The sequence below is a fragment of the Tenrec ecaudatus genome, chromosome 9 (assembly GCF_050624435.1).
Source record: "Tenrec ecaudatus isolate mTenEca1 chromosome 9, mTenEca1.hap1, whole genome shotgun sequence".
NCBI classification, from domain to species: domain Eukaryota; kingdom Metazoa; phylum Chordata; class Mammalia; order Afrosoricida; family Tenrecidae; genus Tenrec; species Tenrec ecaudatus.
The window spans coordinates 119624669-119651463 of record NC_134538.1 but is presented as its reverse complement, the minus strand read 5'-3'; the positions used below and the strand labels follow the sequence as shown (position 1 = coordinate 119651463).

Here is a 26795-nt window from a genome sequence, read left to right as displayed (position 1 = left end):
AATACACCAACCTCCTGCCAGAAAACAAGATGAAGCTATCTGCTCCTGAAAGATTTACAGTTTTGGAAATCCTATAAGAGGTTGCTATGCATGTGCACCAACTCCCTAGCAGTCATGGTTTTCCAATATGTCAGGGATGTTCCTAAAGATAGGGACCGATATCCACTTGCCAGAAGAAATCTGAAGATACTGCTAGGGCAAGAAGAGAGGTGACTGCATCTCCACCATGCCAGAATGCATGTGGCTCCCCATGGTAATGTCCTGGCGCGAGCTGAGTGTGCACCTGACTGGAAAGCCAGGGAAACACTGTTGAAAAGACCTTGCTCAAGAGGACTGCCTCCTGCATCAAGGAGAAGCAACAAAGGGAACCTGAAGGTACAGTGCAGTGGGCAGGAGGTGCAATGAACATTGTTAGTGGTTTGGCTTGTAGTTCCCTGGCCCTATCAGGGAAGTATGCCAGCGGCCTGATGGGGTGTGCAGAAGGTGCCTGGGAACATGTAAATGTGATCTATAACAGAAGTCAGCATTTGGAAGCCGAGTCTAACAGAGAACAACCATGAGCAGATGAAAAAGAACGTGTGAAACAAGCCTTTATGCCTTATATTCTTATTTCTCCTCCTCGCTTCTACTGACCTCAGACAGCAGCAGGTGGAGGATGGAAGAAGCAGGAGCAGACAACGCAAAGCAACAGTGCCCAGTGCAGGGCCTCTCCTGTCACTGGTTCCCACAGTGCCCTGCTGGGAGAAGCTCAAAATGGGAAAACCTTTCTATTGGATGCAAAGTAAACATTTGAGTTGGATACAGACAATATGTTCTTATTGTGAAATATAGCTCACATAGGGGAAAATATGAGATACAGAACGGGTACCATAGCCAAAAAACCGCCCCCTACACACATGTGTGTGTAGCCCTGTCACTTTTTCTCTACCCCATTTCTTGACCCCCACACCCTCCTCCCCAGCTTCCCTGTACCCTTCAAAGTCTGCTTCTTTGGGTGTGAAAAATATTACTCTTACTTTTTTTCCCTTTTATATAGTGGCCTCATGCTCTATCATATATATACATATATATGTAAAATATATTTTAGGATTGACTAACTTTACTGAGCATAATGTTTTCTAAATCCGTCTATGTCACAAGGTGGCCAACAGTGTCATCACTGTTTTTTAAAAATACGTAATATTCCATTATATGTAGGTACCGGAAGTTCTTTTTCTTATCCATTTCTCACAGAGGAGCATGTTGCTTGTTTCCACCTTTCGCTGTTGGGGATAGCAGGGCAATAAGCATGGATATGTACATATAACAGTCTGTGATTTGCTCTTGATTTCTTTGAGGCAGATATTGACTACATAAGTATAGATTATTTATATAGAGCATTACAGAGAGAGACTACAGTTCTTTGGCTGGAAATGGAGATTGCTTTGACAGGGTGCCCTCCAGGGCTGTTGATGGGTGTCCTAGCGTCACTTTAAACCTATATAGTGATCTGATTCGCCACAGACGGAAACACTGCCTGCCAGCTGTTCTCATGCCTCAGCCCGTCATTCCAGCCATCTCCTTGAGGACCTTCCTCTCTTCTAGGAGACGGTGAAGCCCAATAGAACTTGAAGGGTGAGAGGAAAAGAATCGTTTATTGGTGAATTTTGAGACTAATATGTTTACTAACTTTGTCAAATGAAACAGTATAACTTATGAGCACATAGTAAACAGTCAAGAGATCAAAAGACACACTGCGCTGGGTAAATCTGCTACACAACACTCTTATAAGTGTTGAAAACACCAATGCTACTTGGAGGACTAAGTGTCACCAGATTCAAGCGCAGCACTTTCAATCGCCTCCTGTGCATATGCAAGTTGGACGTGAAAGCGGAAGGTGAAAGAAGTGATGCATATGGCTTGCGATGCCGGAGAACAGTAAACGTCCCAAGGGCTGCCAAAAGAACAAGTGAGACCTTCCTGGAAGAAATATAGCCAAAATGCTCCTTAGAGGCAAGGATGGCGAGGATTGGTCTCTTGTACTTTGAAAGCGCTGTCAGGAGACCAGTCTCTGGAGAAGGACATCGTGATTGGTAAAGTAGAGAGGCAGCGAAAGAGAGGAAGACTTTGGCCGAGATGGTTTGACACCCGTGGCTGCAACAATGGGCTCGCCACAAGAGCGCTCGTGAGGATGGCAATGGACCAGGTGGTGTTTCATTCCCTTTTACTCAGAGTCGCTCTGGGTTGGAACCAGTTGCATGGCGTTTATCAACAAGTGGTCAGTACAAGAGAGCTGCTTTTGTATTATTATTAATAGGATTATTTCAGTTATTGGTTGACTCTAATACATTTAGAGATGCTTACTGCAGAGCAAATTCATTGTGAACTTTCAAGTTCAGCATTAGTAATTTCAGGGATGACCACAGTAATATCAAAATGACAAACTGGAAAATTTTCCAAGTTCATGTTTCTCCAAGCCAAATACATCAAACTATCAATGGAAACAAAGTCAAAGAGACATAAATGTGCTTACTATGTGCATGCATTCTGTGTTTTCCCTTGCCTGGAAGAGTTTCTAATACTCAGACTTTAAAGGCATTTAAAAAAAAGAACATTCAGGAATAACATCTTATTCTTAATGAACTATGAACTATTTAAGCTACCAAATTTGCATTTTCCTCAGTTCTCAAAATGATGAACTTTTTCTCTCTAAAACTGCCTGAAACAATACTCATTCTAGTTGAAAACCTGCCTTCTAGATCAAAAAGGTCAGATTAATGCTCCCAATTAAGAAAATCTCTTATCTAACTACACTTTTAAGCTAACTTATGATACGGAGGTCTGTGACGATGTCATTCTGCCTCGGTCATTAGCAGCTAGTCTCAGCTGTTGACAGGTAATTGACTTAGCAACGTGACTTTTTACAGGGCTCATATGATTTTGAAGCAATCAGTATAGGTAATAGTCCCAAACTGTTTAACATATAACTCAAATTAAACACAAACAGCTTGCTTTTCACATAGTTTCAGTGTCCAAATGAAAAGAAGGCTTACTGAGCTGCGAAAATCCATAACTTAGATTAATTAGAGGCAAAAATAATTTTTTAAAAATAGAGGATAGTTAGGCCTTGTTTAGGGGAAAAATTATCACAATGCAAAATAAGTCTCATAGTGGATATGATACGTAGTGGTCACATTGCCATAAGATGAACTTCACTCCTCTGCTCATACCCTCCCTCAATACAAGGCAACTTTGTTCTAACAAATCAACAGTCTGAGATGTTCAGATCCCCAACACAATCACTGAAGATAAAACAGGTGCATAAGCAAATGTGGTGAAGAAGGCAGATGGTGCTCGACTATTAAAAGATATAACATCCGGGGTCTAAAAGACTTGAAGTTCAGAAGCTGCCATTCAGCAATGAAGCAACAAGTTCACATGGAAGAAGCATACTGCCGGTATGACCATAAGGAATAATAGGGACTGGGGCATCAGCAGACATATAACAAACAAAAACATATTGTTGAGAATGAGGGGGGTTGGAGCACAGACCTAAAGCCCATATGTAGACAATGGAACAATCTTCCCCCAGAGGGGCCACAGGGAAGGGATGAGTCAACCAGGGTGCAGTAAAGCATTGCTGAAACACACTATATTCCTCTGGTTCCTTAAGGTTTCCTCACCCCGCACTACCATGACCCCAGTGCTGCTTCTCAATTCAGACTAGACCAGAACATGTACAAAAGTATAGCTAAGAGATAGGAGCTCACAACACACAGAATCCAGGAACAGGAGTGGGAATAGGGATACCCACTATCCCCAGAAGGGTATCCCTATTCCCACTCCTGTTCCTGGATTCTGTGTGTAAGCGGAGGAGAGCGAGAGGAAGAAAGAAAGGGGGAACCAGTCCAAATGATGGACACATAACCTTACACACCTCTACAGGGGGAAGAACAACAGAAAACATTGGGGAAGGGAGACAGCAGTCAATGTGAGAGATGAAAAAAATAACAATGTACAATCTACTGGGGAGTTATGAGGGTGTGGGGGGAGGGGGGAGGGAAAAAAGAGGAACTGATTCCAAGGGCTCAATAGAAAGCAAATGTCTAGCAAAGAATGAAGGCAACATATGTACAAACATGCCTGATTCAATCAAGGTCTGGATTGTGTGAGCTCCCAATAAGATGATTTTTTAAAAAAGACTAAAGCAGCATAATACAGTGAACTCTAAGTAGATTTTTAAATAAATTATTTAAAATGTTCTAAAATATTAGGATAATGTAATTGTAGGCAAAAATATTGCACATATAGTACTCATTAATTGTGGATAAGGTTTTTAATATCTCAAGTAAATCAAGAATTATAGGGGAAAATTATCACCCATTAAATTATAAAAAAATTTTTCTAAACACTTGGGCACTTTGGGGGCATCATTTCAAGTACTTGGAATAGAAACACGAATTAAAAGCTCTCCTGTGTTTGATAAATTCAAGGTTAGGTAAATGACATTTGACAACTTTCTTGGCAATTAAATGTTGTAGAAAATGAAAAGGAGGGAAAACTTGCTGAACCATTATGAGGAGAATCTACACCTAATTAACATAGACCAAACCCAAACCAAAAAGCCAAAACACTGTCATCGAGTCAATGTCCACCTATAGTTGGGATGCTAACCACAAGATCACCAGCCAGCCACTCTACGGGAAACAGACAAGGCTTTTTATTCCCATGGACAGTGACAGTCGTGGAAACCCAAAGGAGACTTCAATGGCAGTGATTATAGATCAAATCTGGATGAAATCAATGAACTTCAGGATACCATGAGTAGCTGTCATTCATTTCATTTAGGACAATTATGTAACACAAAGTTCAAAATGTTCTATGCTTCATTTCTGGGACTCCTTACAAGAAAGAAGGTGACATTTTGAGGGTTCCAAAAGATGTATATTCTAACTATTTCCATATAGAAAGAGTTGAATAAATTTACATGTCAGAGGACAGCAATTCATGGGACACAGAGTTTCAGTAGAACTCCTAGTTCAAGTTAGAGAAGCGTTTCCATTTTCATTTTCGTTCCAAATATAGCCTAGACTATCATAGCAATGGCTGGAGATTGGTCTAAAAGTAGTACTAACGGAAACAACAAGCGAAGGCTATTTTTGGTTTTTTGGTTTGTTTAGTTACTAGGTCCTTTGAATTAACACTAAAAACATATTATGACTAAAGGCGACAAAAAACAGGGCTACTGAATATATATTGTATAGTTTGTATATTTGATTACTATTAAAATGGGAACATCAACTTCAATGTTTAATAGAGACCACTAATACTAAAAATTCATGTGATAAATACTCCCAAGTTGACAAAATTACGATTCCAATATAATACCTCTGGTTTCTAGGCTATTAAAGGTGTGGACACCGCCCTCCCTCTAAAGGAGAAGTATTAATAAAGATCCGTTTCTAAGCATGCTACACAGAGGAGCTCCGCAAAAGGCCCTTCTTGGCCCCTCCCCTCCTTGGTGCTCTCCTCAGACGACCCCCTCTATCTGCAGGGATTTAGCTCTTGCTGTGGACAGAATGCTTCCGATCCTCCTGCCGGCCCCTCCATCAATTCTGTGAATTCTACACACAAGTGATCAACTTTTGAACATTCGGAAAATGTCCTCTGCCAGAACTGCCAGCACATTCTATTCCCAGATCCTTTGTTCCCTTTCATTCAGTCACTTCCAACTCAACTATCCAGCGGGGTCTGCGGTGGTAATCTTCACAGAAACGGATAGCTTCATCTTGCCCCTTGGAGACATGGAGTTAGCAGGCCAATGCTTAACCTGCTGTGTCAATAGGGCTCATTTCAAGTAATATTGACAATGGCAAAGCAAAGGGAGAAAATCCACTAAAATTCAATCAAAGGCCATTTTTCAATTTAATTCTGTTAATTGACTCTTTCTACCTACTGCCATCTTTGAGCAACCGTATAGGGCAGGGGGGCACTGCTCCCAGAATTTCCAAGGTGAAACCTTTATGAGAACAGGCCCTCAGTGGCTCACTTGGAGTCCCTGGGGCATTCAGACCACAGACCTTGCTGACAAGAGGCCACCTTGTAACCCACGACACTATCTGGGCTCCGATGCCCACTTCCAGCACCCACTTCAAATTGTTAGTTCACAGAGTAGATGCGTGCAAACTACGTCATAGATCTAACTGGAGTGCTCCTTTCCTGAGTACCACAGCACACTGAAAGTAACCACGCGGCAGCATCTGCAGGATTAAACCTAAGCAAGTTTCTCTTTCTGGAACAGCCTGGAGAGCCACTGCCCGAGAAGATGACCTGTTAGCCCCCGAGGCACTCTGGTGATGCAGTGTTTAAAGTGCTGGGTGCCAGTCAAAGGCCGACTGCTGGAACGCACCAGATATGGCAGGCTGCTGCCCTGGAGATGGGCAGCTTTGTCACTCTGTCCTAACACTCTGTACGATAGCATCTCTCTACGTGGAACCTTTGTCGACTTTACCTACCTACGCCCAAGTCGGAAACGTGAGTCAGCTTTGACTCCTGCCTCCCCTTTACCATGAATTGCTATGTAGTTAATTATAGGTTATTAAGCATTCTGCTTCTAAAAATAGCCTTCAAAATAAGTCATCCCACTAAGGACAGGTTTATGATTGACACTGTTTCCTCTCCCCTCAGTGCATATCTCATAGCATTTTTCTCTTTTCTACAAACCATTTGCTTTGATTATGCTTATATTTTGTTTAAAACTTTCTGTGGCTCTATCTATCTAAAGAATAATGTCCCCAATTCTTATATTCTTAACGTATGGCTTCTCTGATAGGATTCTGAAGCTCCCTTCTAGGCAAATCTCCAGTTGCCACAAGGGTGCTGGGATGCTTCTTTCTCTGGCATCACTGGTCTATTTTTACTTTCCTCATACGAGGGGAGAGCGTTTTCACCTCTCCCCTCTCCTGAACTCCTACTCATGCTTTAGAGCACATCTCAAAACTCCCTTGGGCAGTGAAGCCCTTTCCCAGCCTCTCTCCTGCCTCCAAGGAATAGCCACACTTAAGACTTTAGAAAACATCTCCCACCCGGCACTGTCTTCTTTGATTATAACACAGGAGGGAACTGGTATGCAGAGAAAATTAACCCCACCACCAGGAAGTCATAACGATGCACTTGGGAGGAGAATCATCCAAATAAATAACCACATTCCTCATGCGATTCACATTCATGATCCACATTCCTCATGCGATGCCTCCTGGCTTCTCCCTGGTCATAGTATGTGTTCTAAAAGCACTATGCCTATCCTTGTATTTACACACACTTTTCCCCCTAACCAAGCACTTCTGATAGAGGAATAGCTCATTACCCTTCACTAGTAGGACAAGCTTCTTGAAGGAGTGGCTCCCACACAGGACTTCTGTTTTCTCACGGTGATATCTGTGACTTCTGACTCTGTCCCCTCCATTCCACTCTAACTCTAATAGAGCCAGCCTAGGTGACCTCCATGTTTCCAAGTGCAGTGGAAACACGCCAACATCACCTTTCTGCCTAACCCTGCTACCTTGCCCTGTTGGGCACTTACTCATTACTGAGATAGCTGCGATTGCCCTGTCATAGTCGTCTTCTTGGTTATGCACTTTTACCTATTAACCTCTCTGGGCTCTACTTTCCTTATTTGAAAAATGTGGTTTATTATTGGCTAATTATAACAGCAATCTTATAGAATATGAGATTAATGAATTAACATATCTAAATTACTTAACTAATGACTGATATATAGTAAGTACTGTACAAACATTCAACAATAATACAAATGCAGTAAAATCTGAGAAAGCTAGAACTGATGAAAGGTAGAAAGCTTTCAGCGAGGAAAAATTCAAATATATTGAAATCAAATTAGGCAAAGCCACACCCTGTCAAAGATGAAGCTCCTTTGAAAGCCAGAAAAACACAGGGCCGTGCTCTTCAGCTAGTGGGCTTTCCAGGTTTTACTGTAATAATATTCACCCCAATAAAACTAATACGAACAACAATAATCCCCAATGGTTCACTTTTCAGTGCTAGATGATGACTTGGCTCACATGTAACCCCCTCACAATAAACTCACATAATTCCTACTTTCTACCTTACACTTCATGCTTTAAAACTTGGATACGTTTCTCAATGCAACCTGTGCCTATAATTTTCAAGGCCTCTGTGCTCTGCCTCTGGCAAGTTCACCTGTATTTCTCACCTGATCATCGAGTCAGGCCTGATCTCCCCTAGGACAGGTGGAGCTCTGTGAGTGACGAAATTGGTTGTGTTTCTGTTGAACTCAAGTCTTTGACATTGAAATGGGATTGAAAATACTTGTTCATAGATCATTGCTAACCAAGTTGAATACCAATATGTAATGGACACACACATGCTATTAATTATATGTGCTAACTATTATCAAAGAAAACTTATTGAACCTCCTGAGCTAAGCCTGAGTCAGAATTGAGTTGCTAGCACTGAGTCTTATTTTGTTGTTGATGTTGTTTGTGCTAAACATGGTGTGGGTATTATCAGATACATTCCAACTAGCCTCCCTATGAATCAAGTATGGTAGCAATGCTTATTTTTCTAAAGATGGAACTGATATGTTAAACAATGTGTTCAATTCGTACCTAGTATGACAGAGAGCAGTGACTGGAACCCACATGTATCTAGCTTCATGTCCTCGGCTATGAAACATTGTTGTAAAATTTCTGGGTGGTGGATTTGTGCATCTTGCTTTGCTCATGGTCTAGCACAGTACCGGGAATATAGAAAGCCACTGAAATACACTCACAGGTTTTGGAAGTTTTTGAATTTAACTCCTTGAATGCTAATGAAAGAGAGGAAGATCCTCGATGAGATGGACTGACACAGTGGCTGCAACAAGGGACTCAGACATAGGAACAATGTGAGGATGGCACAGGACTGGCCAGTGTTCCCTCCTGTTATTCATAAGGTCACTGTGAGTGAGAAATAATTGGTTTAACAACAAATATACCTAGGCCGTATTTCTCCTAAAACAAATTGCTATTTTCGTACCTTTTATTTTGGCTCTATCATGCCGAGTGTTGTTAAAAGAAGAAAATAACGTCACCACAATGACCGTTCGCTCCAATGGCATGGCTCAAACCACAGGATGAACTACTTGGGCATGTTGATGCTACCTGATTCATCTTCTTATCACCTGTCTCTAGTTCGATGCCCTCCAAAGAGTAGGATATTAATAATTGCTTGCTTAATTATAACTAAATTAATTGCATCCCTCAAAAAATGGAGCTTGGAACATTTTTGATGAGTCAGTTTATCATTGTGCTCACTTCTGGACCCAGGGCAGAGGCATTTATAAACACTGTATAACTTCAAGAATAGTTGAAGTTGGTTTGGGCATGCATTGTTGGTAATTTTATTGTAGATAGTTTGCTTCCTTGATTATGTCATTTTGGATAATGCTAAAATGAATGCACATTTTTACTTTAGAATGGTAAGAAGGTTCTGGAATTTGAAACAGAAATTCAATCAGAACAAATTGAGTGAGGTAGCAGATATACACCTGGGATTTTGACAGAGCTTCTGTAAGATGAAAATATATTTTGAATTATTCCCCAAAACTACTTCTCTTGCTGAAAAAGATCCTCATTTACTGCTTCCAGATCCATAAAATATCTATTTTATGCCAAATTCTGGGATTTTATTTTTTAATCAATCAAAACATTTTGGCTACCAGGAACAGAAACCCAATTAAATGGCTTAAATATTTTACTTATTCTTATCTCAGTAACAAATCAGTCACAGGCTTTCTATATTAGTAGTTCACCAAGGGATAAGTAGTTTTCATTCCCCAGGACAAAATGGGCTTTCGGACAGAAAGAATGATGAGGAGAGGAGATAGAAGAAATGTGCGTCAGGTAGACACCCAAGTTTCTCTTCCAGCTTGGTGGCTTTCTAATGGTAATCTGAAAGGGATGCAGCAGAATGACAGCCTTTCTTCAATGCTAAAAAGTCTGTCTCCCAAGGATAAAGGGCATCATTATGCCACTCATTAGGCAGTGAAGATTTCCTAATTAATTTGAAAATAAAGACATAATGAGAACATAAATATGCATTTTCTTGACACATAGTAGTTGCTAAGAGTACCATTTGTGCTATCAAAATGTATCATTAATTTTAAAGTTTTATATTAGATTTCATAGTATACAATATGTACTTAATAAATGCATATCTAGTACTATCCCATAGGGGGCTGGGGCTGCTTGTATATAGAGAAAAACATTTTTACATTTAAAAGATTAATGTAATTCAAATTACTACATTAAAACCTCTCAGGATACATTTAGTTACACTTAATGTTGTTTTAAATTTTTTAATTTCCAAAAAAAAAGTAACCTGGATATTAGCTAAAAAATATATGAGGAAATCTATAAATTCATTAAAGATGGTAACTTCCTGAGAATTTCAATATAAGATATAGTGATACCATGTTGGAGCCGTGGTCTCATTCTGAGATACACAATTATACCCTTCTGTAAATACAGCATGCCATTCGTGAAAGCCCTGTCCCTACCCGTTTCTCTTACGACAACAGCATTGTCCTGCATAGGATGTGCCCAACCAGCCACTGCAAACGCCGACAAAGCCCAAACTTCTAAAATCTGACAGGACTTAACGACTAATTCTTATGACTTACCAATTCTTAATGCCTACTACATACACATAAAATATAAACATCATCAGGGTATATTATTTCACTATGTCTTTATGGTATCCTAATACCAAAGTTAACAAATCACTCATAAAACTCAAAATCCACACGATAGAAACTGGTGGGTGTGAACGCAAGTCTTCAGCTGTATTTGCAACAAGTGGTGTAATTTTATGTAATTGTTTCTGCTCAAATAATACTTCATCTTCACATAGCTCCTTTTGGGGGCTATTGATTTTTTAAAAGGAATTGAACTTTAGCGTTTGAAAAGTGTGTGTGTGTGTGTGTGTGTGTGTGTGTGTGTGTGTGTGTGTAGAAAAGCAAGAGTGCTTTAAAAAATAAATAAGAAACTTTTTGGAGCATTTAGTGGCCTTGCAAGGTTAAACTCATAGATTTCTTGTGAAGAAATGCCTAGCAAACCAGGTTTGTCGTTTATTCCAACCATCCTTGCATATTGATAGAAAAAGGCAAGCTATGGTCAACCATAAACCCATAAAAATAATTTACAGAAACAATATTGAACATTCCAGATCTTTCAAACTTGCTCACATTTGCAGCCCAACTTACCAGACTTTCACTAGTTTAGCATATATTTCTGAATTAATCTGTAAGTTCCGATCACATTTGTCATCCTTGTGTTCATACCTATTTCAATGAAATACACACCTTCCCATGCAGAGTAGTATAAAATATTATGATAAGCCATATGGCTCAATGGTACATAGAAAACTGAATTGCCGAAATACAAACTTTTGGTGATACTTCACCTACTTTAAACTTGGACATTATCTGTAGTAGGTTATGCAACAACCTAAAATGTAGACCATTGCTGAGCCATAGGGAGCCCTGGTGGAGCAGTGGTTACACATGCGGCTGCTTACCGCAAAGTCAGTGGTTTGAAATCTCGGCTCCACAGGACAGAATGAGGCGTCCTACTCCTGTAAACGGGCACAGTCTCAACACGCCACAGGGGCAGTTCTACACTCGCCTACAGAGTTGCCATGAGTTGGTGCTGACTCAATGGTATCTATCTATCTATCTATCTATCTATCTATTTATTTACATGAACTAATAATTCAATAAGAGTTCAGTGCAGCTCTCAGAAATCTTATTTTTGGAGAAACTTCTTCATATACAATGTACTGTCTACATTTGATAAATATATATATTTTAAGATTAGAATTTTCTTCATTTTCCTAAGTCACTTAATAAAATGGAAGAATATTTATGGAAATATTTTATTTCATAAATACACTTTGCATGAAAGGCTCACATTATAAGATTCATAAAAATTCTTCCAAAATGTTATTATTGAAAATAATCAACAAAAAGGAAATAATCGATATTTGCAATATATTTTACTTCACACTAAAGGTTTATTTTTTTCTTCTGTCCCATAACACTTTGGAGTGGTTATTGGATATAGGAAGATGGCTGTGATATTGACAGTGATTGTATTTTAAAGTAAACAAAACTAACTGAAAACCATGCAAAAACCTCACATGGACTCATGAACAATTATAAGGAGGGAATGCTTTCGAATGTAGAGCTAACCATATAATTATATCAAATACTGAAACAAATCCAATCATTCGTAAAAGCATCCACCTACTCATTAGCCTAATGGATCTTTGATGATAGATAAATTAGATACAATTAGTTAAGACTCAGTAAATTGTCAAAGAAGAAAATTTTCACTGCGTCTTCAAGATCCAGGGTCGGCAAACTTTCGAGATGGAAGAGCCATTCCCGTCCCTCACAGCAATTTAAAAATTATTCAATATCTTTGCAAACAAATGAAAATGCCATTATCTGAGTAATATCCTTTAAAAGTTTTATAAGTGAAATTATGATCATTCGCCTGAATTTTTCTATTTTACGGAAGAGCCACATGCATGTACTGCCAGAGCCACAGTCTGCCAACGCCTGTTCAAGACAACCCAACACAGCAAACACTACATACTGACATTAACAAACATGCATTACATTTCTCAGTCACTCACAATAGGGAGTCCTCTTTAAAAGCTGCTGCAGTTTCAATAAACTATAAGAATATTTGATTGAAATAAAATAAATAAGCACAATGGGAGCAACTATCCATCTCGTTAATGATGTGAGCAGTTACAACAGCTTTAGAAAGGTGTAGAACCCCATTGGATCCCTTGGTAACTAAGCACCCGTTACTAGATTATCTCTATGATATTAACCTTCACTGACTTTATTAAAGGAATCATTACATGAACTTTTACTGGCAATAGAAAGCATGAGCTGGCAATGGAACAGAACATAATCCCAAAAGGTCATAATATCAAGGTTTTTAGACCCTGTTCCATGCTGATTTTCCTAACAACTAGGCAGATTGTGAGGAACCCTGGTAGCACAGGGGTTATGAGTTAGGCTGTGAAACAAAAGGTCAACAGTTTGAAACCACCAGGTGATCTTAAGGAGAAAGAGAGGCTTTCAATTCTGTGAAGAGTTGCAGTCTGGGAAACTCACAGAGGCAGTACGACTCTGTCCTATACGGTCACTACTGGATGGCATCCATTCAATGGCAGTGAGATGGTTTTTATGTTGTTTTTCAGAAAGATTGTAGCTAAGAAATAGTTATAAATTAATATTGGACACACACTGGAACTTCAAAGTTGATGTAGGTATCGAAATTCTAAAGTGGGATCACTTCAACTAAAAATCTTAAAAGCACTGGGGTAGTGTTGGTACAGATATCATCAACCACTTCATCTTGTAACAGTGTACTGTGAAGGATTATTTATACTGGGCTATTGAACTCATTATTTCAATGTAAACTTTATGAATTTTGATTTATTTTTCTTTATTAGACATTGCTGACTATGAACAATTACAAAAAATAACTTGGTTTTGTTGTTGTTCTTAACTCCTAAGGCCTTGATTTCCAGCTGAGAGAACATTCTGCCTTAAAACATGATACTTAAATCTAACTACAGTCACAGGTGAAATGTATACAGAAAGAAATGTGTGCACTCAAATTAGTGAATTCTAATAGGGCCCCTGTGCTTGCCAAACATAGAGCAAAGGGTTGAATATATTCATCAACTGTTTGGAAGGAAATATATGAGTAGAAAGAGAGTAAATTACAGGATGAAAATAAACGGTGGCAGCGGTATAAAGTAAATATAGAATGGCAGATCTTTCCACACAATGTAGCATCAGTTAGCTATTTCTTAAAGGTAAGTTTAAGTTCCATTGTACTTAATCTCATTATTTTTCACAGAGATGGTTTTCAAGGAAGAAGATTCACCTTATTCTACAAAAAAACCTCAAGAATACAACTTGCAAATTACTCATCATATTAATCAGGCGATGATTTCATGGTTTTTAGCTAGTCTTCAAGTTGAACTCAAACTCTCAAAAGCTAAAAGAAATACATGTCAGTCACTAGCTCAAATGACCGATATGTTTGGACTAACATTAGTTAACATTTACATAGAGCTTATGACCCATCAGACACCACCTGATTGAAATGAATAGCTTTTTTATTATTCTCAGGTATGAATCAGGTTTGCTCCCACAGCTCATGCTAAGTGACTGTCTCAAGGCTCAGACTCAGGCAGATCGCTCAGGAGCCTGCACATTCAAGCACCAATGCATCTCATCTCCCTGGAGCCCCGGTGGCGCAGTACGGCAGGTTATGTGTTGGTCAACAGAGACTGGGAAAGATGAAGTTTCTACTGCCCTCAGAGGTACAGTTGCAGAAATCCACTGGGGCAGCCCTACTTAGTCCAGTGGGGTTGCTCTGAGTCAGATTCATTTCTATGACAGTGAGTTAGGTTTATATCTTATCATTCAAAAGAGATCATTCCACCAAGGGTCTGCTATGCTTAGAGAAAGGCATTGTTTAAACCACAACCAAGCAGTGATGTCAAACATGAAAACTTCGTTCACCATGAAGCAGAAAGCCTCCTGTTTGTCCCACAAAAAACTGATGGCTTCAATCAACTACTCTTGCAGTTAACCAACCACCGAGTAACCCACTCTGGCAACAGGACTCCTAAAAGTTAGATAGTGTGTTAAATCAGGGAGAGTATCACTTAAACGCCTGTAGCTGTGGTTCCACCTGAGACTCCTTTCATGCTAAACAAAACACATGCAGAGCCAACAGTCGACTTGTCATTCATATTATCACCATATAAGGAAAAGCTACAATAGCATCCTTGGTAATTATGTCCAAACCATGCTAATTGTTTCATTAGCCATGTCCCAAAACATTAAAGATTTTATTTCTAAAATACCAATTCATGGGCAAATGTTTAAACATGACAGTGTTTAATGAATAGAATTCACATCCTTTAAATGTCTAATGAGCACAGTCAATCTGTATTGGTAGAACATTTGCCACAATTTGATTTTACCTTTCTAAAGAAAAGACGCATACAGGCTTAACTGTGTGGTGTCAGCTTCAAGTAAGCGAAGAAGCATGGCCCAGTCAATGTGGATCTGCTTTTCTTTGAAGGCATCTTTGATAGGAGCAGTAGGAGGGAGAGCCATGCAGATGTTCTGTATGACTGAATTTCAAAGGCATTACTTGGCCCTTTCCGAGGAATCAGGAAACTTTAAAAATATGTGTTTTGCCTTTTATTTTCCACTGAAAGGTCCAAAATGGGAAAATAAGTCCCAGCTATGTCACTGCCCATGTGGCATTAGATAGATGCCTTAGCAGCCACGGTTCTGGGAATGTAGGGCACAATGGTTAGTGTAACTGGAGTTGGGAACTTCCGTGGCAAACTTCAAACAAAAAACGAGACCTTTAGCACTGCAGCGCAGACCTCAGATTCTCTCCAGAAACTTCTTCGGTGGGGTCTGATGTCTTACTAAGATGGTAGAACAGAGATGCTCAGTTTGAACTATATACTTAGGGAGGAAAAGTATTATTGTAAAGTGAAACCGTGATCCCAAAATCAAACTCACTGCCATCCAGTCAATGTTGCCACTTTGATCATACAGGACAGAGCAGAACTGCTCCCAAGAGTTTAAAGACTGTAAATCTTGGTCAAGCAGAAAGACTCTCTCTCTCCATGGGAGCAGCAGTGGTGTCGATCTGCTGACCTTGTTGTTAGCAGCCCAAAGCATAACCCACTATGCCACCGGGGCTCCTTGAAACCACCACAGCTGATTAAAAATGTGGATATGGCAAGAAATGATATTTTTCTTACATGACTTATCATTATGTAGGAAAAAACCAAATAGGCCAAAATTAAAAAGAGAATACTCTAATTTTAATTAACTGACATTTTCAAGCACTTTAAGGTTATTGAAATAGTGTAGAAAAACTATGACATATCTATTCTGTCTAACATGTGTCCAAGGCCTAGTAACGCACTGTCGTCTTTAAATGATAGCTTATATTCAGAATACCTACGATTACAGGTAGGAGTCCTGGTGTCAGCGTGGTTAAAGTGCATGGTTGCTGACCAAAGGCAGCCGCTCACTCCCAAGAGAGAAAGATGTAGTAGTCAGCCTAAGTACATTTACAGCCTTGAAACCCAATGTGGGTCATCCTACTCTGCTTTGTGGGGTTATTTTGGGTAAGAATTGACTAGATATCAGTGGTTTTCTTCTTTGTTTTGGTTTTTCAATAAAACACTAGTTAAATGAAAGTGGAGGAAATAATGCAAATTTATATGCTCTATATTTTATACATTTGTATCATTTCCTTAAAATTTTTTACACATCCAACTATTATATATATATGTATATATATGTTGGACGTGTAAATATATATTTAAAGCCAAACTCACTGTCACCTAGCACATTTAGACTCATCCAAGATTTAATGCCCACAGGCTTTCAAAAGCTGTAAATCTTTATGGTAAGAGGCTCGTAGCTTTCCAAAGACAATCTAATAAGTTCAAACTTTAACCTCTGCGCTACCAAGCCTCCAATTTTCATAATAGACATCATAAGTTGTATATGTCTTTCAATATCCTTTTTATTCAAATCTCATTTCTTCTCTAAAAATAGGATGTAAGTACATTATGATTACGTATACTGTTTCTGTACCATGCCCAATGAATGACTAGATTTTTAAAAATCCGTTATCTCACCAATATTTAAAAAGTTTAACTGCTAAACACTGCCTACATTTTCAGCTTATTTCACGAGTTCCTAAAGGTGTTTTCACCAAGTCGAATTTGTAGTGAAACCCTACATATATGACCTAGTAATGGTCTAGGCCTATGACACAGTGATGATCTAAAACTCTGATGTTGCATAGTCAGTGATATATGCAATAAACCTATTATTTTACAAGGAAAATAGTAACTGAAACATCTGGATAATGCATCTTAATCACTCTATCTAAGAAAATATTTTTCATACAAGCTACAAGATGTAGAATTTTCTTTCTTTTCCTAATGAGTAGAGGTTCTGGGTGACCCTGTGGGGGAGGGGGCAGGTTCTGTGAATGTCTTATGAATCTCAACAATTAGTGAAGTCCTGGATTGAAGGTCAGTATAAAAATAAAAGTTATTTTCCCTAAATCTAACACTTCACTATGCATGTGTAGGCCAAGATTTCTAACGGCACCTAGGTGTCGAATGAAACAGTGCAGGTATTGCGTTCTTAGGGTCGGCCTCGGCTCACATCGTGGCAGGATGTCAGTTCTTCCAGTTCAAGCCCGCAGTCTACATAGGACCCGACCTTATGATATGTGTGGAATGCAGTCCACGGTCTTCTTCTAGAACGCCCACAATGCCATGAGCCTCGCGAACTCACAGGGCAACCCGCAGACTTTTGGAAAGCTCTAAATTCTAACGCAAAAGAAGCGCCCTTTAAAACTGTCCGCAGACTGATGTTAGGTGAACTCCGGGTAATGCCAGAGGGTGGCGCGCATCCTTTTCTTACTTGATAGTCTTTCAATATTTAATGAGGCTTTCAGGCCATCACTTTTTCAAGCTAAGTCTTTCCACTGAATCTCACAGGCTATATCCACCTTACCCCGCAATCTCCTTTGCCTTCTCTTCTGGACATGTTCTTGCTAGGTAGCGATAAGAGTTTCTAAAACTGATAACTTTGACATATGGTAATCATTGCCAACTGGAGCAGGACAATGTGCCTCTTATTTGGACACTCTCATTTGCCACTCGGTGCTACAAATAATGAGCTCATTGTAAACAAAACCACGATTGATACTATATTTGACCCAGGGTCCCTATCAAATAGTCATGGAATTGATCTGGTAACACAAACCCCAGTATTGGACCCGCAGAGTTGTCATCGTGTAAATGAGTAACATACGTTATTGACTCCCTAACTCAGTCTGCAGTGTTAGCCACTTTTCAGTTGTGCTGACTTACAGGTCCGCGTTTACTTCAGCCCAGGTGCAAACCCTGGCTAAATTCCTAAACACTTGTTTTGCTGGGGACTTTACATTTAAGGAAAGTTGCCAACGCTTCTTTTCTACGTGTTGACGTTTAATACTGGTTGGAGAACAATTCCCTGCGAAAGTCTCCAGATATTTGCTCACAAAGTAGTTTTAATTTTCCATTGCAGAAACCCCGAGGCGCTCAACTCCATCTCTAAGTCAGGGAAAACAATTGAACCCTCAGACTGCTATGTCTGACAGCGTCACACCATCATCCAACAGGAAATAAAAAGAGGCTATCCTGTGCAGAATGCCAAGACACGCCTTTTTCTTTTTACTAGTTAAAAAGCTTTTTCTACACTTTTTTCCCCCTCCACTTTTTGTTTCCCTCCTTCAGAGGCGTCATTTTCTTTCAGACAAATAACAGACTTAGCCAGAGTTCGTGAGACCCCACTCACCCTAAGCCACAACAGAGCCTCAATGAGGACCAGGCTAAGGCAGCTGAGCGCCCACTGGTAACCAACTGGCATTTCCATGAAACTCCTCCCCCGAAACGCGCCCCCAGCCTGCGGGAGCCCCAGCCCTGAGGACTTCCAGTGCCCAACGGGAACCCCCAAGGAAAGTCCATGCACATCGCCATCCCTCTCCCCAAGCCCGGGAGCCACCAGCACTGGCAGCCCCGCGCCTCCTGGCCGAGCCCGGGTCGGGTTCGTCAGTGCGCACGTGACACGCGGGCCCACATGACGAGCCGTGGGCGGGGGAGGGGGCCAGAGTGCGCAGGGGGAAAAGTTACTGGAGCTCGGTGGGAGCACTCAAAGCCATCTGCCCTTCCCTTCTGCGTAGTCAGTGGCTGCAGGACCCCCCAAGGGGTGACTGCAGATAAAAGCCCTCTGCGGATAGGAAGCCCAGCTCCTGGGGAGTGGCTGGGGCCAGCTCCCCACTCGCCCCACGACCACCCTGCGGGGATATGCTGCGCCCTCAAATTGCCCCTGCCTTCTGCCTCCTGCCCTCCTTCCTCCCTTCCCCTGGGCTCTCTCCAGGAGCTCTCCACGTTCTGCGGGCGCTGCCCCTGACGCACATCCCATCTGTCCCGGGAGCTCGCGCGCACCCAGGGAGAGGAGGTCCGACCAGGCCGGACGGCCCCGACCGAGGGGGCGTCTAACTGCGCCAACAAAGTTGCACGCCACACAGCCACCTGCCCCCTCAGTTCGCTTCAGCCCCCAGCTCCGGCGCCAGTCCCCGCGCGACCCCACCCCACCACCGTGCCACACGCCCCCGGCACACGCGCGCGCCCACCCGCCCCGCGCCCCGCGTAGCACCCGCACCCTGCCGGCCGGCCGCCGCGCTCACCTTGTCGGACACACTTGAGCCGGAGGGGGTCCTTGCAGTGCTTGATGACGGCCAGCACGTCCCTGATGGTGAGCCCCGCCACGGGGGTCTCGTTCACCTCCAGCAGCAGCTCCTCAGACACCAACTTACTGCCGCTCTCATAGGCCACCTGGCCGGGCTTCACCTCCCCCAGGTAGGGGAACTGTCCATTCTCGGCGCCCCCCTTCAGCTCAAAGCCCAGCTGGCCCTCGGGGTTCCTGCCAATGACACTCTCGTGGACTTTGCTGGTCCAGTGGTTTTTCTTTTTCAAGCTTTTGGACATGGCAGTGGGGTGAGGCGCCTCCGCTCCGGGGGTTCCTTGGGGGCCGAGGGGCGGGGGGTGGCGACCTTTGATGGTGAGCGGCTGCGGCTGGGGGGGACTGGGGACTCGGGGAAGAGGAGCACACTTTGCCTTCCTCCCCGTCGGTTCGGCGCTCGCCCTCTTCTTGGGATGAAGTGTGGACTGGGCAGGGGAGGGGAGGGGAGGGCGCGCCGGGCAGAGGTAGGAGAGCCCGGCGTGAGGTGGTGCTGTCCCTGGAATGACACTCAGGCTGTGGCCGCACCGGCGGCGGGCGGCGGCGGTGGCGGTGCGGGCGCGAGCAGCAGCCGGGCTGGGAGCCGCGGGGTGGGGGTGGGGAAGGAGGGTCGGGGCGCCGGGGCCACTCCTGCGCCGGGCGAGTGGGAGCGCGCGCGCGCCGGGCTGGGTGTTGTTAGCTGATATCCATGGCAGCTGCAGTGGCAGCGTCAGGGTCCTGATGTGCGTGTGCGTGCGTGTGTGTGCGCGCGTGTGTGTGCGCCAGGGTGTGGGGTGTACTAGTTGTACAGTAACCGGCCAGAGGGGCGGGGAGAGGCGAGCCGAGCCGAGGAGGGGGCGGCCTGGCGAGCCGGGAGGGGCGCGCGAGCGGGTGGGAGCCGGGCTGGGCTTCGGCGCCCTCCCCTCCCTCCCTCCGCAGCTTGACCCGGTAGTGAAGGCTGGGAGAGAGGCAGGCTGGGTCCGCCCGGCCGCCGGCGGCGGGAGGAGGAGGGAGCCCAGGCCCGGCGTGGGGAGGCCCAGCTGGAAAGGTGGCGAGCCCTGCGCGGACCTTTGCCAGACTCCGAGATGCCGGACGCGGCGCTGGGCCACTGCGCAGGGAGGATGGCCGACGTCCTCCTACCCCGAGCATCCAGCGCATCCGAGTGCCGGGCGCTGCATCCCGGGCGCGGGGCGCCTCGCGCGCGGGCGGGCGGACGAGGCTGGCCCCAGCGCACGGTCGCCGGAGAGGACCTAGGATCCGGGAGGTGCGGAGCAGAGCCCGGCGTTCAGAATAGCGTCTGCTCTGCTTCCGCTCTTGACTTCAGCAGTCAAACTCCGCGCCCAGCTGTCCGGGCAGAGGAGTAAGTTGGCGAACCCAGCGGAGGCTCGTGACCCTGCAGGCACGGAGTGCGGTTCCCCCTGGGTTACGGGGCAGGCCCGCCCGCGCGCGGGGAGCAGCGCGGACCTCGCGGAGGAGTGAGATGGTCTGGTGGACGGCAACCCTTTGGACGGAGGGCGGAGGCATCCTTTCTCCCTTCGTTGGAGAAGTAGAACGCAATCGGGCTTCTGTGGGAGGGTGGCTGTGTCCCATTGCCCAGTGAACAAAGTAAGCATGGGCTTACTTGTGCTTACTTACTCATTTCTAGCGAACAACTTCACCACCACCCCCACACACACAACATTAGAGATTCTGCTAATAGGAATAGCTGGCACCTGCCTCCCCACTAAGCCCACAGACTCAAAAGCCTCTCTTTGAAGTTGCAATCCTTGACTAGGTAGAATAGTTGGGAAGCAAGGTATGCACAGGTTTGCCTCTGCTTATGTACTGTTCTGTAGCCAACAATCGCGAGAAACCTGTGAAACTGTTTGCTGCAGAGTAGTGAATAAGTACAAACAAGCCCGTGCTTACTTTTCTTTGTTGTCCAGCTCCCTGGAAGGAGGGCTGTCGGGGCGAGCAGGATCCACAGAGAGATGGACCATTGAAAGGGGTACCGGTGGCTATGGGCCAGAAAGGACCAGGATGGCCCAAGAGAACCCCCAGGCTAATGTCGGTACTCCTGTAAGAAACTTCAGGATGACCTGGTAGGAACGGCTGGTACAAAGAAAACAGTGCTTTGACGGTGAAAACAGCAGCAGAATGGAGGCTGGAACGCAGCTCACTGTCCAGTCAACAGTGTTCTTCTGCTGACACCAGTTTTGTACTCAAGTGGAGAGGTGAGGAAGGGAGAAAGATGGCCAGGGACTGCTTATTTTCAGAGAAAAGTTAATTTCCTGTAAGATGTTCCGAGTGATTTAAAAAATTCATGTAGGTTCACTTTGAAATATGTCTCAGACAAAAAAAAAAGAGAGGGAGAGAGGTGGTACACCCACTTATTCCTTTAGAGCAATCATGAAACGCATTGAACCTCCAGGGTTCATGATGTCTGAGAAGAGAATGTGGGAGGAATGCGATTCAGCGGTGGACCCAAACAGAAGCTAGGCTCTGCTACTTACTAAAGTGGGTAAGTAAAATCGCTTCACCTTTTTGAGTGGTGACTGCTTCGATTGATTGTTAAATAGAACTAAACGGACTAACTGGATAAGAGTATGGTGGGGTCAAATCAGGTAATAATTCTTGCAAAGTGGTTGCCTGGCAAAGGTAGTTAAGGACTCAACATATTAATTGGCTTCCTCTTTCCCTTTCGAGAATAACTCACTATTTGGGGGTAGGAGAGGAAATTAAATTTAGTCAGAACTGTTAAAACCTGAAACAAAGAATGAAATGTTTAATTCGTGTCTTTTTTTTTCCTTTCTCCAAATTAATTTAAAAAATCAGTGTCTTCCCCACCCCCACTTTAAGAAAACGGATTGCCAATAGGTTGACAGGTGAGGGCTATGTAGTGAGTGAAGAATGTTGCCCAGGTCTGATGCTAGCACTGCGTTGCAGGTAACATTCAACAGGCAGCAAGATATTGTGACAAAGTCCAGTTCCCACCGAAAGAAGTCAGATTTTAGCATTAGAAGGCATGCTACTACATGGAAATCAATAATTAAAGCAGTAATGTATTTTCACAAAAACTGCCATGTTTTGTTGTTAGATGCCGTCACGTAAGTTCTGACCCTAGCGACCCTATGTACAACAGAACTAAACACCCCCTGATTGTGTGCCACCCCCCATTTGTTCTGGTTTGACTCTGTTGTTTCAGCCACTGTGCTAACCCACCTTGTTGAGGGCTGTCCCCTTTTGGGCTTCTGGACTCACCTGCCATGTATCTGCCAATAAAAGTGGTATTTACCAAGTCGTAACTGCTTGCCAGGTGTTGTTCGATGGGTTTTACTGTATTAATTTATTTCTCCTGAAAAGTAGATAATATTGTCAAACTTTTATTATTTTTTTTTAACAGACGAGGAAACTGAAGCACAAGGAAATTAACTTTGGCTAATCTGCTAAACGATGGAGCGAGTATGCAGGCCCAGGTGACTTGGCTTCATACCTGGCCCGGTGACCGCACGGTACCCCTGTCCTTGCACTCATTACATGTCATGTCAGCACTCAGCACACAGGGTCCCCAAAGGGTGAGTCAACGCCTTCTCTTCAGCTGAAATTGGGGTGAAAGTCAACAAATGGGCATGAGTTTGGAGTGGTGTGTGTTCTCTGCCCAGCCCACCAGAGAGTCATTGAAGTCTATGTCAATCGCTTAGTTCTCAGCTCCAAATTCACTCATCTTTGCCCTGCCTTGTGATACTAGAACTGGGCCCTGAACCCGTCTTTCTGCTGCTAGCCGGGTACTAGGCCTTGTCAACAGAGGGAGCTAGCATGTGCAGGAAGGAAGGGCTTCCCTGCTTTCCCAGAGGTTTCCTCTTTCCCGTGTAGTGTGTGGCTCACAATAAGGCTTTCTGGTGAGTGGTGTGCAAGAGGCCTGGTGTCCAAGAATGCGTGCCTTCGGCTTTCCCCTAACCCGTGGCATACCAGTGAGTCTTGGCGGCACCCCTTTGAGTATTTTCATGTTCACTAGATCCAGTCTACGATGCCTCAATGGATTTCTTGGGCATCTACATTACCCCTCGTTACGTGACGCATAGGTGTATTGGAGTGGGGTTGGTGAGGTGGGGAGGTCTCCTAAATTATTCTCTCCTTGAATTCTTTGTTGTCAAGCCTGCATTAGTGGCTATTTCCTATGTCTGCAATTTCTATGTTTTGTTTTGTTTTGTTAGTATTTTTACTTCAATTTGGCTTCTAATAATTTTCCCCAATGCAAAGTATGCTGCAATTTCAGTATCCTGCCTGGACCTGGACTGACAGAAGGTGCAAAGATACACAGAGAACTGTCTGGGGAGTCGGAAGTCAAGAGTTCTACCTTTAGTTGTTTAACCTTGAGTAAGTGGTTTAACCTTCTATAAGTTTTTCTCTTCGTTTTAAAAGGGGATGGTGATAATATGACATCGTTTGGGCAGCACGTAAAATAATCTGAGAATAAGTAGACTACTATTGCTACAAAGTAAGAGAGACAGTTGTTCAATAAAAAGATCCAAATGCACAGCTACTGTTTCTCAGTATCTCCTCTACCTAGGTCTGTACACTTCTAAATGTGGTATTTCAGTCTCATTAAAAATTCCCTGAATAATTCTTCACTCTTTGAGTTACATCACATCAAAGTGATAGTTTTCACATTCTTAAGGGACTCAACTTGTGTTCCTTTTAAATGTTCTTTGACCTTAAAGGACAAAAGAAGTCTAAAGAGCCCAGACTGGGGCTAGAGGGTGAACTGGGTGTGATTGATCCTATGAGATCTTCGTGGCACAGCCTTGCTGCCCTTGAAGAATGAGCTCTTTCCTGCCCACCACCCATAGACTGTTCAGTCTTTCGTTTTGTGAGGGAAACAAATCCTCAGCCAGGAAAATCCCCTGTCCTTTTCCCTCACCAATGCAGGGTTCCATTTCCTTCAGATCACTTCCTAATAGGCCTTCGTGACCATCCCGTGTCCTTTGAAAATTTTGTCAAAATTACCTCATTTGGATGACAATGAGTGGGGTCATCAAGGTCATGTAGCATAACATAGTTGACAAAGGTTCATAAGCAATGTGCTAGACTGGCTTGTCTGCAGAAATAAATCCAGTGGTGCTCACATATATATAAGAAAGAGGTTTATATCAAGGAGAAATTACATAGCAAGACAGCCCAGCCAAGTTAAACTCAAGTGCAGAAGTCTGCTATAAGCTGGGGCCCTCATCTGACTCAGAGCTACAGGCCAAATGATGCAGAAAGCTGAAGCAGGATGCAGGAAGATCACAGGCCAGTGAATGCAGAGTCCAGTGGATCCAAGGTTGATGGAAACATGACAGCTCTCAGGGTCAGGCAGTCCACATGAGGCTGCTCCTGGGGACAGCCAGGATGGTACAGGGGCAGAGCGAGAACATTCCTAATGTTTCTTACTGTTATACAAAAGGGCTTATGACACTAAGCAGGTGTCATCGGGCTGCAACCCAATTGATAGGTTGGACTCTGTCGTCCCTAATCTTATCTAGGAATGACGTGATCCCTAACTATCACAAGTAGCCACTGTCACCATAAAAGCTTGTGAGCAGAGGTATAAGATATAACTATTGGTTTCTCTCCATTTAGAGCAAAAAGAAGTGAAGGGAATCCAAGGCACAGGAACAATAGGCCAAGGACAGTCCAACAAGGTGAACCTCAACTTCTGTACTCTGAGGGCTAGGTGGTACCCAGCTACTACTGATGACTCTTAAGAAAGTCCTGAATAGAAGGTCCTGAATAGGATGGGTAGATATTGTAATATAGTTCATAGTGAACAAAATATGTTTAGTACAAGGTAATGAGAAGATGATCAGAAAACACATCACTAGGGTCTGTACTGTATTGAACACTGATTAGCAATTTCCAAAATTAACTTATCCTGGTTTACAAAAATAGGGACTAGAAATCAAGGAAATGTGGGTATATTACACAATGTTTCAAAATCCTTAGTGTTGTTTCTCTTACCCTGATTCTGAAAGGATTACAAATAATGGACACAGCATTCACGGGGTTGGGGTGCTGGGGTAGCAGCACTGCCGTTGATTGGTAAGAGAAGGCCTGTCCCAGGAAGTAACCTTCTTGTCAGACTTCCAGGATGGATAATATCAGATCAGGGAAAAATCCGGGGGTAGGACTTTTCAAGCAGTGAAAAAAAGTTTCTAGGTCCTAAGGTGGTCAGTGTGACACATTAGTAGGTAATTTACCTTCATTCAATTTAGCATCAAGTGATGCTACCCCTTAGATTAGTCTAAGGCCCCTGAGTGGTGCAAATGGTTTGTGCTACTCTACTAACCAAAAAATTGCTGGGCGCAGTCCACCCAGAAGCACCTTGGAGATGGCAAACCAGGTGTTAGGCTTCCCGTAAAGATTCCAGAAGCCGGGAAAGCCATGTGGCAGTTGTACTCGACAGTGCATGGGCCGCTACTGCAATTGAACTGGAGGCAATTCTTTTTGTGGTTGCTAATGTTTGTTTAAAGTTCATGTCTAGAACCGTACAGAATTGGGCCCCTCCCTATCATTTCATTTCTCCACACGTGCTCCGTGATAACTTATGTATGTGTGAAGTTGCACACAGTAATTGCTTTGTTTGGCACTCTCCTAATTTGCTTCCTCTTGCTCGATAAATGCTAATTTATCACTTACCTTCCAACTAAATAGTCCCTCTTTCAGAAAGCCAACTTTCACTGCTTCCTGCCTGCCGCCCACAGCTTTGTCCAATCTTTTTGTGCCTTGTGCACTTTGATACAGTGCTTTGTAATTACTAATGTACGCATCAGTCTTTGTTCCTAAGGAGTAGCTTGTGGACATAGACCTTATTATTCATCCTGGAGTAGAAACAATCCAAACTAGTGCTGTTCAGAGTAGATACTCAACAAATAATTATTATTAAATAAATGAATAGATGGAAATAAATGTTGTAGCAATGATTTATAATGAATATATTATTTACTTTGGAATACTTTCTATGATAAATTTACTATAACCAATAGCCGCTAGAGTGTTTATTGTTATTTTATTTTATTTTGGAACAAGTAAAGTGTTAAGTGTTGCTTCGCAGTTATGTCAAGCCTCACTCACTAAAATACTGTGTAAAGATTGGGTGATTTTTAAAATAAAATTTTCAATTATATTTGTTCACTTCACATGTTCATGATTGGTTTGCAGACTAAAAATATGTTGGCATTAAAAACTAGTACTGTTTTATGCAAATGGAAATTTAATAGTGCAGCTTATGTGGCTTGTTGGCTTTTCTCTTTTTGGAGGAAACTTTTTTCTTGAGTCTGTTTTTAGTAATAATCTATCCTGGCCTCCAATTCGACACAGTTGTTTAAGTGAAATTGCATAGCTATTGCCATACCATAGT

The 26795-nt window shown here is 43.0% G+C and overlaps 1 protein-coding gene and 1 long non-coding RNA gene across 2 annotated transcripts in view; one reads left to right on the top strand and one right to left on the bottom strand.

Annotated features, from left to right (window-relative positions):
* The window catches only part of MAGI2 (membrane associated guanylate kinase, WW and PDZ domain containing 2), a 1549501-nt gene extending 1529331 nt beyond the window's left edge, over positions 1-20170 (bottom strand). The window contains exon 1 of the mRNA XM_075558486.1: positions 19386-20170. Within this exon, the coding sequence (XP_075414601.1) occupies positions 19386-19686 (301 nt within the window). The 5' untranslated portion in view covers positions 19687-20170. The remainder of the gene's footprint in view (positions 1-19385) is intronic.
* Positions 20171-20408: 238 nt separating this feature from the next.
* Positions 20409-26526, top strand: LOC142457126 (uncharacterized). Its single transcript, XR_012786124.1, has 3 exons — positions 20409-21917; positions 22800-23773; positions 25019-26526. It is a non-coding gene; the product is annotated as an uncharacterized LOC142457126 (long non-coding RNA).
* The last annotated feature ends 269 nt before the right edge of the window (positions 26527-26795 follow it).